General features: G+C 38.9%; 1 protein-coding gene across 2 annotated transcripts; it reads right to left on the bottom strand.

The window, feature by feature from the left end:
- Window positions 1-2,840: 2,840 nt before the first annotated feature.
- On the bottom strand, window positions 2,841-4,438 carry or (AP-3 complex subunit sigma-2 or). Of its 2 annotated transcripts, none has more exons than XM_064680193.1 (4): window positions 4,283-4,438; window positions 3,839-3,930; window positions 3,026-3,441; window positions 2,841-2,964 (listed from the first exon to the last, which is right to left on the bottom strand). In XM_064680193.1, the coding sequence occupies exons 1-3, from the start codon at window positions 4,349-4,351 to the stop codon at window positions 3,027-3,029; spliced, it is 576 nt and encodes a 191-aa protein (XP_064536263.1). In that variant the 5' UTR covers window positions 4,352-4,438; the 3' UTR covers window positions 2,841-2,964; window position 3,026. The 2 variants fall into 2 exon arrangements, with proteins under 2 accessions (XP_064536263.1, XP_064536262.1); XM_064680192.1 differs by having other exon boundaries at window positions 3,017-3,441; window positions 4,283-4,437.
- Between the last annotated feature and the right edge of the window lie 15,306 nt (window positions 4,439-19,744).

Below are 19,744 nucleotides of genomic sequence, written 5' to 3'. Positions count from 1 at the left end.
TGAGTGCTTTCGTCAAGGTGCCCGGGTTACTGGTACGTCGTCTCGCGAAATACCGTCTATAAGTCGCTATATTAGGTAGTTGTTGTAAAACAGCTCGTCCCAGGCGATCCAGTTCCATTGCAAAATCTTCTAACGTTTCCTTGGGGCCCAGAAAAGTGTTCTTGCATGGCAGCAGTCAGTGCTGCGTAGCCTCCGGCGAGGTGACGTGGAAGCACTGGGCCAACCAAGCTCACGTAGAGCTTCCGGCATTTTTTGTTCTCCGCCTAGTGGTAATCCTTTGCCATGTTGTCTAGAAGACGCTTAAACTAAAGCCAGGGTATTTTTCTGTCGTACACAAGAGTTGGTTGAATATTGGTTTAGCTTGCAGGGCGCCGCCGGGTTAGAGTGCGCCATGACAATAGCACACTGGTCCGGGTGCTGCGTTCAAACATCCTTTTCTGAAGGCTGTGCAGCGGTCTTCCGCAGATCGGACAGCGGCCTCGTATCTTCGCAATTTATCGATGCTTAAGGCAGTGCCGACACTCGTGGAGTGCGTGCAGCAATCCCATCGTTGGCAGTGGGAGTGGTGGCCTGGCTGACGCCTCAGCCGCCTTAATATCCTCGGTGTGGCCGAATGGCCCCTGCAGGCCATCTAACATGGTGCCTTCAAACGAAGACCACAATTCTTGGAACTTTTGCTCGAACTGTTATTCTCGGGGATCCATGCGGCTGTCGAAGAGCTCTACACGTCGGTCCAACGATCGATTACGTGCGTCTAAGCGGTCGGCCATCGTATCAGCCACCTTCTGCGCCTCCAACAACGTCGACATGAACTGCGGCTGTTGCGCGGCTGTCTCTAGTGTTGTCTTCCGTTGGCGAGCCTTCTTATTGGGCATTATGGGCCGTGTGTTTGCAAACACAAGATACTACCCCACTCCTGACAGTAATGTAGCGAAATTGGACCACAGTGAATTGACATCGCCACGGGTAGCCGAGCAGCACTAATTATAACAAACACCCCTAAAATGAATTTGAGCAAAGATCTTTGTTCAAATGAGTTTGGGGCCGATCGGATGGTAAACAAAAAACTTTCATACAACCGTTTTCCGCCAATTTACTACTGTTGCGGGTGGAATTTCCCAAATCGCTGAAATACGTATTTATTAAGTTCTTATATTGTACTTACGGGTGGAATTTCCTGAAACCCCGTCTTAACGTGCACCTACATCACATGAGGTAGCTACAGTGAAAATTTCAGCTTCCTAGCTCTTACGGTTTGGGCTGTGCGTTGATCACCAATCAATCTGTCAGTCAGTCAGGACCAACAGTTTTATATATAGAGATAACATATGTCTACAGTACTCAATTCCAACCCCTTATACATAAGCTCTAGCAACCAAGCACATCACCTAAATATTGTAATACGATACACACCAGTTGGAATTTTTAACAATAACAATAAACCTTAGACATTAACATCCGCTACAATCGTTATTCCCACCAAATGCCCAAATTGCCAACGCAGCGCAAATTCAGGCTCTAAGAATATTCTAGAAAACTCATAAAGAGAGTAAATAATAAAGAGCATTGCTAAAAGAGAAAAAGCTCATGATCTTGAAAGCTCAGCCGAAGTTTGCTAAGCGTTGACAACAGTTTGGAGTTTTGAGTTTATCCGTTTCATCCAAACCGTCAAGTTGAATATATTATTCCTGTGAATTCCGCTTAAGTTACGTTTATTAAAATTTTATTTTTTTTTTAACAACGCGTTTTGACTTATTTAATTATATATATATATAATATATCTAATAATATAATATATCCACATGTTTATATATAAGGTTCTGCCTTCTATGAAAAATGGCTTCACGGAATAGAATCATTGGTTTAACGTCTTCGTCGTCTCGCCCACTGCTGCTCCTTGATTCAGTCTTCTGGTTCAGCGCCGGGGAAAAAGTAGCCGGATCCCTCATTGTGCTTTTTGATTTATTTTTTTGTTTTGTATAAGGGTCGATTGTAACTACTCAATATTTTTTAATTTTTGTTTTTGTACGGCACAAGTTTATATATGTATAACATATAGGTTAACAATTTGCACTATCTGATAAAAATTTAATATTCCCAAAATTGCCTTTACAATCTAGCAATAGTATCTAAGGTAAAATTATTGATGAAGAACATGAATATAATGAAAAAAAATACTAAGCGTCGTTCGTAAGAAAAAAATTTTTTTATTCAATGTACTTCGAAAACGAACGACGCAAAGCAAGATCGACTAGCTTTGGTGAGCGAAAAGCCAGTCGGCTGGCGTGACGCTTGAAGAGCAAACAGGCAGATGACAAGGCTAGAGATTTTGTATCGCATTCAAATGTATGGGCGTTCCTCATCTTAGGGTTGATATTGTCTTTGCCTGAGCATACTTGCTAATGACCTACTTGCAAGTGCAGTTCTTGCCAAATAATTGTTCCTTGTATCTAAGATAGCCCAACGCTGACTACTTCACGCATTCTTGTTCGGTAAAATGATAATATTAAGCAATCTTGGCCCACAACAAAGCTGCGTCTCAAAAAAAGCCTTCAAGCAGAGGTTATGCCTGAATTAGTATTTGCATTTTTATTTGCAAACTTTGTCGAAGACTACAAAATGAAAAAATAGCATTTTTTAAATAATGAAATCGAAGTCAAAAAGACGATTGGAATGGTCTGGTAGCTAAGACTCGAAAATCATTAATTCACATTCGCACCCCAACTTAATATTGGCTAGACATCAAGGAGATCTATGTTCCATATGCCTACTATATCCAAGGCTGGATATATTTACATTCTTCAAGGCCATACTTTAACATTAATTGAAAAAGAGCAACATTTTAAAAAGTTAGTGTTATACTCAATTTTACATGTACAATATTAAATTCAGATACTAGCTTTAGAACTTAAAATTACCTATTTAATAATAACAGTTGTAGCCGAGATCGGACCATATGTGTTTCTGTTAAAAACGAGAATTTTTACTTAAATCACAGAAATGCTAAGTAACTTACATTTATTACATCAAAATTTTAGGTCCTTTATAGCCTGTGGTAAGTCTGGCAGTTTCATGTCCTTAATTTGTTGTGGAATGTTCATGCTTTTTACAACGCTTACAGCACGAGCTGGTGCTGCAGATATTCCTGATTCTTGTTTAATCAACCTATTTTGGTCTTCAATCCTGGTTATTATATCGTTCATATTAGTTTGCAGTACCATTCCGCCCATAACCAGCTCTGACAGAATATGATGAACGGCATCAGCATGAAATATTAAATCCAGCTCACACACGTTTTCGAAACACTTATCCAAGGTTTCGACGAATACTTGTATCAAATCAAGTATACCAAGCTCACTCTCCGAGGAGTCAACACAAAATACAAAGTACAGTGTTGCATAATGGCGGTATATTAGCTTGTAATCTGAGCCGCCTATCAAGCTAAGGCACGAAAATGTAATATTTATATGCATGAATATGTAGGAATATATACTTTACTAAGAATCTATCTTTTTAAATTTCACATACAATGTAAAATGTATTCATAAATATACGAGAGTTCATTTTCCGGGTTTATGAAACTTTTGGCCCTTTCGTATGTCACACAGATTTGTGCATAAACCAAAGGACGGCTTAAGCTTTATAAATGTTCTTTTTGATCCAAAAGCCCTCTGTCTAGTTACTACTTAATACATATCAATTACATATTATGTTCATTTCATTTCAATCACAAATTCACAGCAAAAATCAACTAAAGTAACACGTATCATATCTTCTATGGGCATAGCATATTAAGTTTGTGCGTGTTAACTTCGGATTCATAATTGCATACAATTACCTGCCGCCTTCCAGGAAATTGCAAACGTTATCGTCACGCTTTGATACTAATTGGAACGTCTCTTTAATGATTTGTTGTTGAAGGTTCTCATCCTATTAAAAAATTTTAATTAGTAAATTGTTTGTATATATATTGTATATAGTTTTGTCATAGTTATACATAGAGTATTACACATAAATGGGTTATCTGGAGAATTACTTAGCTTCAGTAGATTTGATTCTGGGTCAAACAATACATCTCATTTATATATAAATTATATATATGTTATATTATATATAAACTCTCCTTTATGTAATAAAAACAAGTTGAAAACAAAACAGCATCATGTTTCTTATGCTTGAACTTGTCCGACAGTAAACTACATATGTACATAGGCTTTTGTCTGCCTCTGTACATAAATATACACTTTTATTTAAAGCAGTATTACCACCTAGTTTTACGTACAAAATATTGATAAAATTTAGATAATCGAGGCTTCCCATGATTGTTAAATACTAGTATAGCCTTTATCATATTTAATTCTTAAAATCAATATTAGAAATATTCAAGATACATATGTATATTGTCTATCAAAGAGATGACAATGTCAAGCGAAGAAAAAAAATTGTTTAGCCCGTTACAAGCAACTAGTATTTAAAAGTACTAGTTACTCTCGTTACCAATTTGAAAAGACTAACATAAAAACATGTTTTTACGATAATAATATATTTTCGGGGAACGAATGAAATTTATTAAAGATGTGAAACTGATGTTTTCATTGGGAACATCTAACATCTTTCAAAATGACAGCCATAGAAAGTGATGTAGAAAAGTGCTCGAAAAATATTAAATTTTAAAATAAATTGTTAACTGTTGAATTTTTAAATGCACAATGCATTTTTTTTAATGTAAAAATTTATAATATAAATTATTTGCATTTCGAAGAAATTGCATCAGCTGTGCCTAAGAATGTTCAATCCTGGACGCTATTTCTTTCAGCGTGTAGCTTTGGGCTTGCTGGTGCTCCCGTTGGGATTTTGGCATCTCCCGTGCAATTTCAAGCCGTTCCCGGCAAATGCTGACAAGCTCGGCTTGGTGGTCAACCCTGAAGCGCTTTACAGGTGAAGGCTCTACAGTGCTGTCGCTGCTGACAGAAATTTCAGGGTCGAAAATAATCACGTCATTTTCGGCGTACTCGGTAGTATATGCTAAATATAATACGCATATGATTACAACTTACTATAGTGTAGAATCGCGTTATTTGACATGTTGGATCGACGTCAGGCTTATCATTGATTTTTATTGAATTAAAATGTGATTATCGTAGCTAACAAATTAGACTTAGCATAAATATGTATGTTAAAGCTAACATAGTCTGAGAGGGAGGGCGAACTCATGTATATACGGTTGCATTAAAGTATTAGCGCGCGTGTACATAGCTCTTCCGGGCATTGCCCGTGGGATGCATGATCAACCTAAGTCCATTGTTGACATTGGCAATATTTAAGATTGTATCAAAGTGTTATAATGGGCATGCATGAATACACTACACCTCTACCTTTTTTAAAAAAATAACGTTATTATATAAAGTTATTGGATGCTTTAAATGTAAAAAAAAAATTTTCTTGTGTTTTTAATTTGTGTATTTATGTATGTTACTTTATTTACTACTGGTATTTATTTTTTTTTTTTGCTTTGTTGCGTAAAGTTTTTAAATTCTCATAACTTTTTCTTTTACTTTGTGGAATGACTTTTTAATAACTTTTTTTTATGGTTGATCAGACCAATCTTTAGATAAATTTACATGTAACGTTAAGTGTAAAGCAATTTGAATCTTTCCTTATATACTTATTGTTTTTTATTTTAAGAATCTATTATGATGATATTATCAATTACCATTTTTTATTATTTTAAAGGGTATATCTAACTTCTAGCTTATGACCTGTTTCATTTCTTAGTAGGACTTAGTCTCCTAATTCTAATCTAAAATCTGACACTCTCCTATCATAATATTCTTTTAGTTTTTTCTTATTATTTTTAATCATTATTCTTACTCCCTTACAGGCTAATTCTAATCTGTATTAAGATTCCTTTGCGTTATATTTAATATTATAAAGTGGTTCTATTTTATCAACTGATATGTATGAACCTCTGTATTCGTTTAAGGCTCAGTGATTTCGTTCCACAGTTCCTAACGTCTGGTGACCGTGCGCTGTGGACGTAATTGTGTCTATTTTTAGATATTTGCATAAGTCGTTAATTATGGAATTCTTGTATTCAGTACCCATGTCCGTAATGAACGTCTTCTTGGGACTATAGTTTAAAATAAAATCGTTTCCATTTTCTGACTTAGGTAAGGGCCAATGTTGTCGACAAGTACTTTGTCGAAAACACTTATTGGTGTGTCTGTAATGGTTAATGGGGTCTTAGTGTGCTTGATAGTTTTAGCCTTTTGACATTTCTGAAATTTACGTACGTAATCTGTTATATCACGTGTCATATTTTTCCAATAGTAATGTCTTTTAATTTCCGCTATTGTTTTAGAAATGCCTGTATGACCTCCTTGCAAGGGTTCATCATGTAATGTAGACAATATTGCTTCTTTTTCTTTATTTGTGTTTATTTGGGTCACCGGCTTGAGTAGCGCTACTCTAATATATATTGTCCATTTTTTTAAAGTATCTATTGAAGTGTTTTCAAAGATTTTTTCGTTCGGTGCCTCTTTGAGTTGGCTAATCTTATTTATGCCGGCTTCTGTTCAAGCCTTTGGAAGAATTGACCTAGGTCGAGAATTCCATTGGTATATAGATTGCTAGTCTCAATTCTTGCTATATCTTTTTTTTACCATGTTTTAGTAAACATTTGAAAATTGTTAATGGGAAGGTCACTACTTTTCGCACATCGTCATTCGTAATCACATGATACACGTTGGGCATAGAAGCATTTTCAAGATTTTGCTTTTGCAAATTTTTATGTTCATTTTCATTATTATCTCCAGCGCATGATTTATTTTGTTAACTTCGTTGTCACGTAGTGACTTATAAGACTTGGCTCGTCATTTCTTTTAACTCATTGATTATTATTCTTGACAACGCATCTGCAATATAATTATCTCTACCCTTAATTTATCCTTGAAATGTTTGCCATATACGTATGGGTGAAAATGTTTTATTGGCCAGTGGATTGCAGCTAACTCTTGTTCTCTTGTTGATTTGGCACTCTCGCCTTTTGTAACGGTTCTTGAGGCGTATGGTACTGGTAGATGTGTACCATTGTGTTCTTGTGTAAGAACTGCTCCGCACGCTTACTTACTTACGTCGGCTGTAATGCAAAATTCCTTGCTGAAATCAGGGTATTGTAGCAATGATGGCTAAAATAATTATCTTTTTAGATATTCAAAAGCTAACTGACATTTAGCTGTCCATTCGAATTTTACATTCTTTTTGCATAAACGTGTTATGTGACGAGAATAATCCGAGAAATTTTTAATAAAACGTATGTAATAATTATAAAATGCAAAAAATCTTCTAGCGCTATCTGCGTCCGTTGGGACTGGGTATTTCTCAATGACATCGTATATTTTGTCATCTGGTAAGATACCCTTGTTGGTGCACATGTGACATAGAAATGTTACTTCGTGCATGAAATATGAGCAGCTCTCTGGATGTATCTTAAGGCTCTGCTTCCGACACACATCAAAAACATTTGTAAGGTGTTTTTCGGAACAACCAATAACTATCAAGTCGTCCATACATAGAAAAGCTTGAGAATGTTCAAGACCTGAAAATGCCATTGTCATCATTCTTTGGAATGAGTTAAGAGCCATTTTAATTCCGTAAGGTAATCGCGTGAAACGATATTGCTCGTTGAAAAAGACATTATATTTCAAGAATCTTTATGAACTTCAATCTGGTGGAATCCACACATTAGGTCGAGACATGGAAATTATTTTGCTCGTCCTAGTTGATCAAGAATATCTTCTATTTTTGGAAGTGGGAACTTGTCAGCCAATAATTTTTTATTAAACCGACGATATTCTACTACTAGTCGCCATCTTTTGTCAATGGAACCTCGTAAAGGTCTGGGCTGTTTTATTCTGTTACAGACGGTTCTACGATTTTTTCGCGTATTAATTTAACTACCTGAGATTTCATTTCTTCTTTATGGGTATGTAGAATTCTATAATTTTTAAAGTATACAGGCTTCTTGACTTTTTTTATCTCAAATTTTGTTTATAAAAGTTATTTGTGGAAATTCTTTCCGATTCTAGTCCGAAAAGGTCGCTATATTCCGTGCAAAGTTTATTTAGTAGTTAAGCAAATTGTTTGGTACAATTTTTATTTAATTTTGCTAATACTTGATTTCGTCTTATGATATTAGATGGGTTTAGAATATTTTATTTACTGAGTGGATTATAGGAAATATTTTCGAAGTCTACTATTTCATTACTATTTTTGGTGTTTAAAAGTCGGTTGTAGGGGCTTGTCGAATCTGTAATACACGCTCCAATAAATATACCATTTTTTATTTCTTGATTCGTAATTGCGTTTTAATATTTGTGGGTCTGACTATTAAACAATTTTGATATAAACCGATAACCGTTACCGAAGTTGTTAATACCGATTGTAAATAAAGCTAAAGATTATATTTTTCGTTAAAGTTTACCAGATTATCCCTCAGACGCTGTAAAGTGTCAGAAGTTTGGCTTCTGTGTAAACTTGTGAGTTTATGTTGACATTCATTAACAAATCTCCTGATTTCTTTGTATTCACAAACAAGGATCTCAGTGTGTTTGATTATAGTCGGTCGCAAAACTGGTGAGCTTTTATTAAGGCACTTGTATGATTTTTTGAAGTTTGACCTCTGCAGCGTTATTTTCTTAACTATTTTGGACCGTTCCATGTGGAACTTCCCCTACTTGGACATTGTTATTTAATGGATTAGCTACGCATTTAACATTTTCTCAGTTACTTTTTGTGTAGAAGTTATTCTGCAGCAGATTATTTACTGAGGCTATTACAATTAGTATAATTAGCAGTTTGTTAACTGCAAATGGGGTGTGGTGGCTAAACTTCTACCACGTTTACTAAAATACATTGGCAGTGTTATCATCTGCCTTGGACTGTTTTCCACCCATTTTTATACAATAACTTGGCATATTTTTCAGTCGGACAATTAGGATTAATCGCAATAACTTTTGTTATTACTAAAAATTTTGATAAATTTTATGAATTTACGATTTTTATAACTTTACCTAACAGAGTTTTATTGTTCGATTACTTTTACACTACAAGTTGTTTTATCTTATTTTTTTTATTACATAATTATTAAATTTGATATAATGTAATGAAGTATATATTGCACACTTTTGCTGCAACCTTCGACGGAACAACATATCACAGCATAAACCGGCGGACAAAAAAAAAAAAAAAATACAAGCACTAAGATATATAAAAGGTAAAAGAAAAATAAGTAAAATAAAATAAAGTTAAAAACAAGACCACCTCAGCCAAAGGAGTGGACAACGGAAGAGACAACGGATTGGTGAAATAGCTGTACTGGAGTCGTCAGCAAAGTGGAGTGCCCAATAAGTCTGCTGTGCTGCAAGCCTAACGCTACCAGAGACAACCAGCGGATGCAACGGGCAACTCAACCGAGCGGACTTCTGACCGGAGCACCAGAAGGGGCAAACTAGCGGCAGGACGACGTCTGACGGCTACCTCACCTTACCGACATCTCTTTGCGGCGCAACGCGCCAAAAGTGACGCCACGCCACCGCGGCCATTTTGCATTTGTGCGGAGGGAGACCGAAAGCAAGGACAAAAGCAGCGTAAGGGAGAATTTTGACGGCCGCTATTTGCGCGTGACGCCACATTTTTTGCGCCTGTTGAGTAAAGCCAATAAGCAAAGGCAAAAGCAGAATTGGCACGGCCGCCATTTGCGCGCGAAAAGTGACGCCACGCCGTTTGCGCCTTTTGCTGAAAATTTTAAACTGCAGCACAAACCTCTGGATGCGTGGAAAAATAAGCGAAACAAACAAATTAATTAAAATAAATAAATAAAATTAAATAAAATAAATTAAATAAAATTAACTAAAATAAATAAAATAAAAGAATTAAATAAAGAAACAACTAAATAGGATGACACAATAAATAAATGTTACTAAAAATACAAGCTATTATCAACTACAACCAACAAACAATAAAAACAATTAATTAGCAAACCGGCTGAACAAGTGGCGTGTGTGGCAGAAACGTTTCGGCGTCTCCAACGGATTCAACCGATGGCGAGCGCTGTCAAAACAGGGAAGGGTCTGCTCAAAGGAGCAATCGTCAAAGTCGCCGAGGGAAGAACTCTAAGCAATGTTAACCAGTCCAAAGTGACCAGCAAACCCAAGGTGGGCAAAGTGTCGGAAAGCTAAAGCGATAAGGAAAGGAGCACAGTCACAAGGTCGCTGAGGTCGAAGGCAACCACTGAGGATAAATCTATAGGCGGCATCCTGGGCAAGTCTAAAACGGAAGAAAATGGGTTGAGTACAAAAACAACTAACAATAAACCCTTAATAAAAATGAGTAAAGAAAATTTAAATGAAAATGAAAACGAATATGACCAGGACCATAAAGATCCACTTTTTGTATTCGTCGACGCCTTCGGGGAAGAAAATTCGAGAAAAGCCATAAACCAGTTTGACCTCAATGAAGCTCTCCACAAGCTAAAGGTGGACGGCATAGAGGAGGTCTCAAAGGTGGGTTACGGCAGATGCAAGATCAAATGCAGCTCGGCTGATAAGGTAAATAAGCTAAGCAGGCTAGAAGAGTTAGCAAATCGTGGCTACAAGCCAAAAATTTTCAGGCACCATATGTTCAAGGCAGGAAGTATTTTCAACATCCCCACTTACATCTCCGAGGAATCTCTGGGGGAGCTGTTATCCTCGGAAGTTAAGATTGCTCAGATATCGAGGGTTATGAGGAAAGGAAAGGGAGAGCCTAATAGCGGGTTAGTCCCCACGGGCAGGGTGAGGATCTGGTTTAGAGGCACTATATTGCCATCGAAGGTCAAGTTTTTGTATTCGAGGGTGGAGGTCCGTCCGTTTATACACTTTAAGCAATGCTTCAGATGTTTCAAGTTCGGACACTTGGCGCAGCACTGCAAGGGGAGTTCCACATGCTACAAATGCGGAGTGTCACACGAAAGTGACATTCTGTGCACAAGCACCTCCTGCGCCAATTGCAAGGAGGATCACGTGGCCACCTATCCGCAATGCAACGCTCGGAAAAATGCATTTGAAGTCAGGCAAAGGTATCCACATTTATTTGCCAAACAAGCGCCAAACCCGCCCAATAGGCACACCTTTCCTTCAATCCGTCCGCACGGAAGGGATAGAACTCCGAGCCGTTGCAGTAGCGCTGAGTCGGTTCTGGGCCAACTATCCACTACTTCGTTCGCTAGAGTGGTTAGAGGCCCAGCAAGGTCCGACACGCCAGTCTACCTCAGAAAAGTCTGTTGATACTCGTGGAGGACGACAAGCAGCTCTGAGTGCACGATTGGAATCGCGTGCACAAGAAAAGCTCAACGCCCTCAGTGCAAAACTTTCAGCACATCTAACGGACACGAGCAACAACAATCAAGAAAATGAAACACTTAGGAACTTTATTTTGGAGCTAAATGACTTTCTAAACAGAACATAGACGTTGCAATTCCCTCGGAAATATGGGTAAGGGACAACGCGGATTGTAGCATCCCAGGATATAAGTTTTACGGCAGACCTAGGGAAGATGGGTATGGGGAAGTCGGCATTTTTATCCGCAGTCATATAAGATATAGAATCATCAACCTCGACAGCAGCATTGAAGCAACAGGAATACAAACGCTCAACCTTAAGAGCAATATAAACGTATTGAGTCTATACGCGGCACCTGCCGCAAGCGTGGGAAACTTTAGAGAAGGAATCAGAAGTGTGTTCTCTGTGGCCTCCGCTCTAAACAACTTCTCTTTCATAGGAGATGACTTAAATGCAAAATCCATGATATGGGGGAGCAACAGCAGCGATAGACCTTCCTTCTGTAACGCAAGCATGCATAATATTACCTGGGAGGTCAAAAGAGACAAAATCTCCAACAGTAATCACTTTCCGATTGTCATATCAGTAAACGACAGAAGTGCAATTACAAATAGCAAAAGAACTCTACCTCACCAGGTATTCAGAGGTCTCAACGCTTGCAATTTCTCTAGTATTGAAGAATTAAACCAAAACGTTGCCAGAATCTCAAACGAAAACACCATAACAGTCCCCAGGTCAAACCGATATGTGCCCAAGAAATGGTGGGACAAAGCGGCGAAAAGACTCTTCCGGTTACGGAATGCGTGCTAGAAAAATTCTATTTCACAAAGAGATATAAGGACGCCAGGGCGGTTATCTCAGCCGAGAAATGGCTTCAGGCATATATCAAGAAATGCAGGAAAACGAATTTTGAACACATTGTGCAAGAAATGTCTTCAGCTCATTGACGGCAATGTGGAATAGGGTTTAAAATCTAAAACTTTACAAACAGGTGAATAGGCAACACCTGGTCGGATAAAGACAATGAAGACTTCCTTAGTATGGTTAAAAACTCCCCCGTCATTTCGAGTAGCACGTTACAAACTTCACCACCTGTCATAAGAATGTCAGGGCAAGTCCCAGAGCCTTTTGCGCTCGAAGACTTCCTGACCTTTTTGGGGGCAAGAAATCCTAAATCAGCAAGAGGTCTGGACGGGCTGTCCTATAGCCTGCTACAGAGACTATCAGCATAAAAGAAAGAAGAGCTATTCACATTTCTGAACGAAATATGGCAACGACAAACAATCCCAGTAAGCTGTAGATTAATAAGAATTGTACCGATCCCAAAAAGTAACACAGACCCGACAAATATATGTAACTACAGACCCATTTCGCTGCTCAGCACTCTGTTCAAATCGATAGAAGGGCTTATCAAAATTAGGTTTGACACGCACATTTCGGCCAACTCGCTCTTGCCCGCCAGATCCTACGCCTTGAGAAGGCACAGGTCCACGCCGCATGTATCAACGATCTAATAAATAAAATTCAAGAGCTTAAATCTAATAACCTCCAAGTCGTAGCGGCATGCTTGGATCTACATAAGGCCTTTGACTGCGTATTGGTAGACAGATTAGCACACAGACTTGGGGCCATGGGATTCAGTGCAAGCGAGGTTACTTCGATCGCAAGCTTTCTCAGCTTTCTCTCGGATACTAACCAAGGGTAACACGAGGGTAGTAGTGGACAGGGGAGTATGTCAAGGCAGCTGTCTAAGCCCGACGCTATTCAACCTATACACAGCGGAGCTGCATAGCTTGAACGACAGCAATTATTTACTTTTCCAGTACGCGGATGATTTCTTCCCAACTCTGTATAAAGCGTTTGAACGCAGCAGAGTGGAATATGCATGTTCATCTTTCAATAACCTATCCAAAGCGGCATTAAGAAAAATCAAACCACATTGTAATGCGCAGCTCAGAAAAGCACTAGGACTCATAAAATGCACTCTGATACCCATCGTCTACCACCTGGCCGCGGAGCTCCCTCCCGAATACAGGGTTAAATTTCTAACGACTAAAGAGTTGGCAAAGGCCATCGCCTATGATTTACCAATATGCGAGACGCTTCAGGGTGATAAGGTGCTAAATAGCAGCTACTAGAGGGTATATAGAGAATTCGCTGGGATACTCCAAAAGATAGAACCGCTTTATCAAAGCATAATCCGATGCGACAAAGTCAAGTCCAGCACAGTCTTCTTTAAGGGCGTAACAGGAAGGGGGATGCCAATAGGGAAATTATTCTACAAATCCATAGGGAAAAAAATGAAAAGCTGGTCTCTGAAGGGTTTAAAGTATATTACACGGACGGGCCCGTCACTAGTCTTCCCACAAATTTCTAGTTTGTACACGGACAAGGTTCTGTCATCACTTTCAGCAGAACTTATAGCAATTGAGAAAGCACATGACCACGCCCTTACTTGGGGCCTCCCAAGTGTCGCCATACTGACAGACTGCAAAAACGGAGTTGCACTGCTAGCCAAGCCCGACCCGGATAGCTACATCGCTCAAAACATTTGGGAAAAAATTCAGAAGGACAGCGCCCTTCAAAAAATTGAATTTCACTACAACCCAGGTCACGCATGCATCGCGCTAAATGACACGGTGGACTCAGCCGCCAAGAATGCTCCAGGACGTGGAGCTTTTATATCAGTGAATTGGACTCTTAAGGATGCCTTAAGCACCAAAGGAAATTAAATTATTTAACAGATTGCTCAATGGCAACGCCTTCGACAAACACACTCGCCAAAATGCGCATCTACCCTGACCACACATGCGATACTATCGATAACGCCTCACACGGCCAAATAACCCCACACTTGACACGTGTGGCAACCTAAATCCAAAAAAAAAGTATATATTAAATGTTGATGAAAATTATTTTTATATTTTAAATATATTTAAGGTTTTCAATTTAAAAATTTTGCGAGACAATTGGGCTTTCACCTATTTTTGTATACGTCCTTTTGGACGCTCCGCCCTTACAATATTTCTAAAAGTTTTAACAATTTTTTTTTATACGAATATGTGGCTCCCTTCAAGCGGCGAGCGGTGTGGTGCTGGGCCTTGCACAGGCATGGGTGTCAGTTGACACGTATCCAGGCGGGTGGAGCTATATAAAGTTCCCGCGCAGTCGTCGGGGCACTTCCTTTTGATCTCTGATATTCCCTTTGGGATTTGAGAATTCATTAGCCTTGCAGACAAATTTGTAATTATGTTAGTGGTGGGTGACCTATAGTTATTCGTTAGTTTTTGATGGACTGCCTCCAGATGCTCAGTCTCAGAGAACAGTTCCAGCGGTTCCGATTGGGTGCTTTGGACTGTCATAAGACAGGGCTTTTAATTCAGCCTGACTGATTTTAGTCCGCCGCTATATGCCCTTTTATATTACCGTCGGCCAATTTTGGGGCCATTAACTGCCTTCATCGATACTCATATAACGTGATTCTTATAGACATTTGGCGTTTTGTTTAAAAAAAAAAAAATCGTAGTTTCCTTCCGGGGCCCTTTTGATTCTAATGTTGCTGTTGACGCTTTAGTTGATGTTGTTATTGAAGTCGTATCTATTAGTTAGTTTTGTCCGGCTATCGATCGTTTGCTGGTCCTGCAATCTTCAGGTGTCCTGCAATCTTCGGACGTCCTGTCACGGACGCCATGTAGAAACGCTTTATTCGACTTGGTTCGACGTCAAGCTTGTCATTGATTTTTATTTTATTAAAATGAGCTTATCGTAACTAACAAATTAGACTTAGCATTATTATGTTAAAGCTAAAATAGTCAGAGAGGGAGAGCGAACTCATGTATGTATATATAGTTGCATTAAAGTATTAGTGCGTGTGCAGTTATGTACTTCTTGTACATAGCGCTTCCGGGCATTGTCCGTGGGATGCTTGGTCAGCGCTTATGCCGTAAGTCGGCATGTTGCTTATCATTATACATTTGATCGAGTCACTGACTTGCGCTAATGTTTTGATTTGTTCGTTTATATCCATTGTTGTCAATGGCAATATTTAAGATTGTGGTTGTGTATTACTATGCGCATGCATGAATACACCACAATGGTTATCCACCGTCACTGCAGCATGGCTCTTAAACGAGCCTAATATTTGGTCAATCATGTAGATTATTATTATGATTTGACCAACCACTACCATCACTAACTATACAACGCACTGATATGTCAAACAGCCGAATAATCGGAACCCGATAAATCGCAACGAGTGAGCCTCATTGGTGCCTGCGACCATTTTGGTGTGCCAGATACAGTAAGACTGATGAGAGTGGCAGCCGAACGCCGGCCTCGAAAGCCGAACGTTCAGTATGAAGCCGCATCTCGCTCAACGCAAAACGTCGCCCCGGCTGATGCTTTTTATACCCTGAACCCATTGAAAATGGGTAAAAGGGGAATAATGTATTTGGGCAAATGAATGTAACAGGCAGAAGGAAGCATCTCCGACCCCATAAAGTATATATATTCTTGATCAGCATCAACAGCCGAGTCGATCTAGCCAAGGATCTCAGAACCTATAAGAGCTAGATACTTATAATTTTAGCTGTAGGTCCTCCTAGTGCCCGAGCAGATCGAGTTGAGTCCACATTTTGTGTGTGTGTCTGTGTGTAAAACTTGAAATTCACAAATCACAAAATCTTCAAATGTTTTCCAATTTGCACCGGACAGGCAGGCAACCAATAGGCGCATAAATGCGTTCATTCATATAAGTTAACAACATATAAATTCACACAGTCCAAATACGAAGCATTGCAACACCTCATAAGGAGTGCAGCAAAACGCTGACTTGGTGTCTGTGCCATTTCCTCCACGCGCCGATAGGATCGCTGCAAATTCTAAGAATAATTGCCGAACGGGCCAACAACATCAGTAGCGACGCCGCTGCCAACGCCGCTGCCGCTAAGCCACAGGATACTAGGGCTAGAATTGATTAAAGTTTAAGTCAATTTTTTTCATATTCATATTTTTTTCGTCGTTTAATAAACGTTAACTAGTGCCCGAGCAGGGACCGGCACGCGCCATATAAGAACAAAACGATTCTACGTGCGCGATAGTCGGTTTAAAGCGAACTAAATTATAACCAGTGCAACTCTCACCGATTAAATTCGACGTTGGTTAAGATGGTTAAGTTTTGCTGAAGGCAATTGGTACTTAATTGTTTATATGACCATCGGTGGACAACACACCCTGGAAGGTCCGTCCACAGGGTACTCACTACGATGACTGGTCGCAGGAACACCAGTAGATTCTAGAAGTTTCAAACAGGATGACATCCGGACTGGCGGGAGAGGTTGCCACATCAACAATAGTGATGTAATTTAGAGACTAAGTGAAAAATATTAACAAAAACTATTAACGAAACTAAACACAACAACAAAACTGCTTAAATGAGCTAAAAAATATAACAAAGAAAATATTTTTAAGTAACAATACATAAAGAAGTGTAAAACGATGACAAAATACAAAAAACTACAAACGTAGTTCATTATAATTTGTTTAGCTGCCTCAAGGTTTTTTTTTTCGTATAAGTAGATCCATTTCATAGTAACCTCTATTTTTTTTAAGTTTTACTGAATTCTATTTAGCAGTACTAAGTTTAATAAATAAATTTGATAGTTTTTATTAACTTTATGTATTTAAATTACATTTAATTCAATTTCAATACAGTTTATTGTATATATAAGAAAACAAATCAAAAATCAACACATCTGTTCATAGATGGCGCAGTTAACTTACATGATATTCATAGAAATTGACAAAAAATTACTGCTGATAGGAGGCGCTTAAGTGCAAAAGGGCATTTACCGTAATTAATTTCATAATTTCAGGCAGCTATCTTACCGATGCAACTAAGTATGGAGCAGCTAAGCAAATTATACTGTATAACTAAATTCCAACTTTTCGGTTCCTAAGAGACCCTCCAAAGTAGAAGGAAAAAACCAGCCACTGTTTTTAAAAAATAGAAAAACAAAGAAAAATCTTTTAACGAAAAAAAGGTAAAATTTTTTTTAACAATAGTTTTGAGCAATTTCTAGATCTCTTGAATTATACAATATAAGTAATATCTCTTAGTAAAACAATTAGTTAACCCTTCTATTGAATTTAACGATATAGACGACCAAAGAATAACCGAAAATCAGAATTTGACGATTTGGACAGAGTAACAGACATAGTTAAAAGCCTCAGAGAATTTTCCGGTAACCCATCAGAATTTAGTTCATGGAAAATCAGTGTAGATCGCATACTCTCAGTCTACGCAGCTGAAGCAGGTCCGCCGAAATACTGCTGATATGGCCCTCGAGTCGTACAATGTTCCCCTAAATTGGAGTGCCATCTCCAAATGTCTCACACTGCACTATGCAGATAAGAAAGATCTAGGAACATTAGAATATCAAATGACAATGCTAGTGCAAGGCAACAATCAGACAGTAGATGAATTCTAACAGGTGGTTTATAATCACTTGTCTTTGATATTAAACAAAGTAGAATTAAATAGGGAATCCGAAACCCCCATGACCAAGATATACCGCGACAAGGCATTAGAAGCCTTTGTAAGAGGATTGAAAGGAGATTTATCACGGATCCTCGAAATAAAGGAACCAACAGATCTTCCTTCGGCTCTTCACTTTTGTTTAAAATTAGAGAACCAGCTTTGGTTCGCACCAACATGGCTTTGAATAGAAACCAGCAAACAAACGCTAGAAACCCAAATAGAACAGATTAAATATGCGTTAGACAACCTCTTATTATATACCAAACAGGATCTAAGAACCAACACCCTATACCACACTTTACGACACGAAATTTCGCAAGCTATCTTTAGCTTCAACACAATATCACAGTTCCATTCACGAAAGACTAGACCAATCAACATTTTAGGCACAGACTGGAAATATGTAGCCGGTAGCCCAAACAATGATGATCTGATAATGATCACTGACAACTTAAGCAAACTGATAGAAAAGTCTGTGCCCAGTTTGTCGTACTTCTCTTAGTTAATCTGTTTTGAATTTGGCCGAAGAATGGGAAGCTGCAAATTCTAACCAGACCTTAATGCCTAATCAGGGACCCGAAACTAGGTTGCAGGCAAGAACAGCTGCAGACAATCCGAGACCAAGAACAAGCAAGCGCCCACGCTAGAAGTAATGAATCTAGCATGGCGAGTACGCATCTGATACTGGATCAGTCAGATCCTCAGTCGTTGCAATTGTTATTGGAACCTCAGTCTCAGCCTCGTAGATTAGAGCAACCAGTAAGTCAGTCGACAGAAGCACCAGATTTAATAACAGCCAACTTGCAACAAGCAATTGCGAATGCAATATCCACTGGCTTATCTCAGCAAACACAGATTTTGTCTCAGGTAATGGAAAATGGTTTTCGGCGAATTGCTTTGCAATCTATAATTGTCAATTCAGAAGTAGCGCGGACATTCCCCAGGCCATTTCCACCTAATCCGCCTCATCAGCCATTTGAGTTGTTTGGGGTAACAAATCCGCAGGGTCCTAGAGCTGAACCCAATCAAAGTGCGCCTTCAATGGAAGGGTTTTCTCCCTTTGGATCGCAACAAAATTATAGCTTGCGTCCAGATAGAGTTAGCTAAATTATCGCTAATTGGAAGTTGCGTTACGCAGGTCACTCATCTATGTCGATTGATGAATTCGTATACCGGGTGGAAGCACTTACAAGACAGACGTTAGATGGCAATTTTGAGTTGCTAACTTATAACGCCTGTAATTTGTTTGAGGGGAGTGCTAGTGAATGGTATTGGCGATATCACAAGAGTATGCCAGTAGTACGTTGGCCAGAGTTGTGTGCAGCTACAAAAGATCAATTTAAAGATGGCAGAACAGACCAGGAGATACGAACAGCTAATTCACAAAGGAAACAAAAGCCAAATGAATTATTTGACCATTTTTATGAGGCTATAGTAGCACTCACAGATAGGTTGATTCAACCCATGAATGAGCAGGCGGTACTAGAGGTGCTACGAGCAAATTTACTACCGGATATTCAGCATGAGATATTCATATATCTATCCCGAATATTGTCCAGTTGCGGCACATAGTACGCACACGGGAGCGATTTATAAAAAATATATCGCAACTAACTCCAGCACATCAGTGTGCTGTGGTGCGACGTCATGTCAGCCAAGTCACCGTGCAAACCGAAGGGGTGGAAGAGTGTGAAGACGACATACCCGACGATTTTGGTATTGCAGCCGTGACTCAAGTTTCTTGGAATTGTGGTAAGCACGGCCATAGATACCAAGAGTGTATAGCAGCACGCACAGTGTTCCGTTTTGGGGGTGGTCAGAAAGACAC

Source organism: Drosophila montana, unplaced genomic scaffold (assembly GCF_035044405.1).
Source record: "Drosophila montana isolate Dmon_TW-CO22-7 unplaced genomic scaffold, ASM3504440v1 contig_2084_1, whole genome shotgun sequence".
NCBI lineage: Eukaryota > Metazoa > Arthropoda > Insecta > Diptera > Drosophilidae > Drosophila > Drosophila montana.
The sequence above is the reverse complement of the archived record's forward strand: the minus strand, read 5'-3'. Positions and strand labels throughout refer to the sequence as shown.

What these genes read in the sequence shown, in the direction of transcription:
- or (XM_064680193.1), bottom strand. Translation starts at nt 4,351, where the DNA reads ATGATAAAGGCTATACTAGTATTTAACAATCATGGGAAGCCTCGATTA. An exon ending in CTAAATTTTATCAATATTTT is followed by an intron (nt 3,931 to 4,282) that starts GTACGTAAAACT and finishes ATTTTTTAATAG; the next exon opens with GATGAGAACCTTCAACAACA. An exon ending in AATTTCCTGGAAGGCGGCAG is followed by an intron (nt 3,442 to 3,838) that starts GTAATTGTATGC and finishes TTCGTGCCTTAG; the next exon opens with CTTGATAGGCGGCTCAGATT.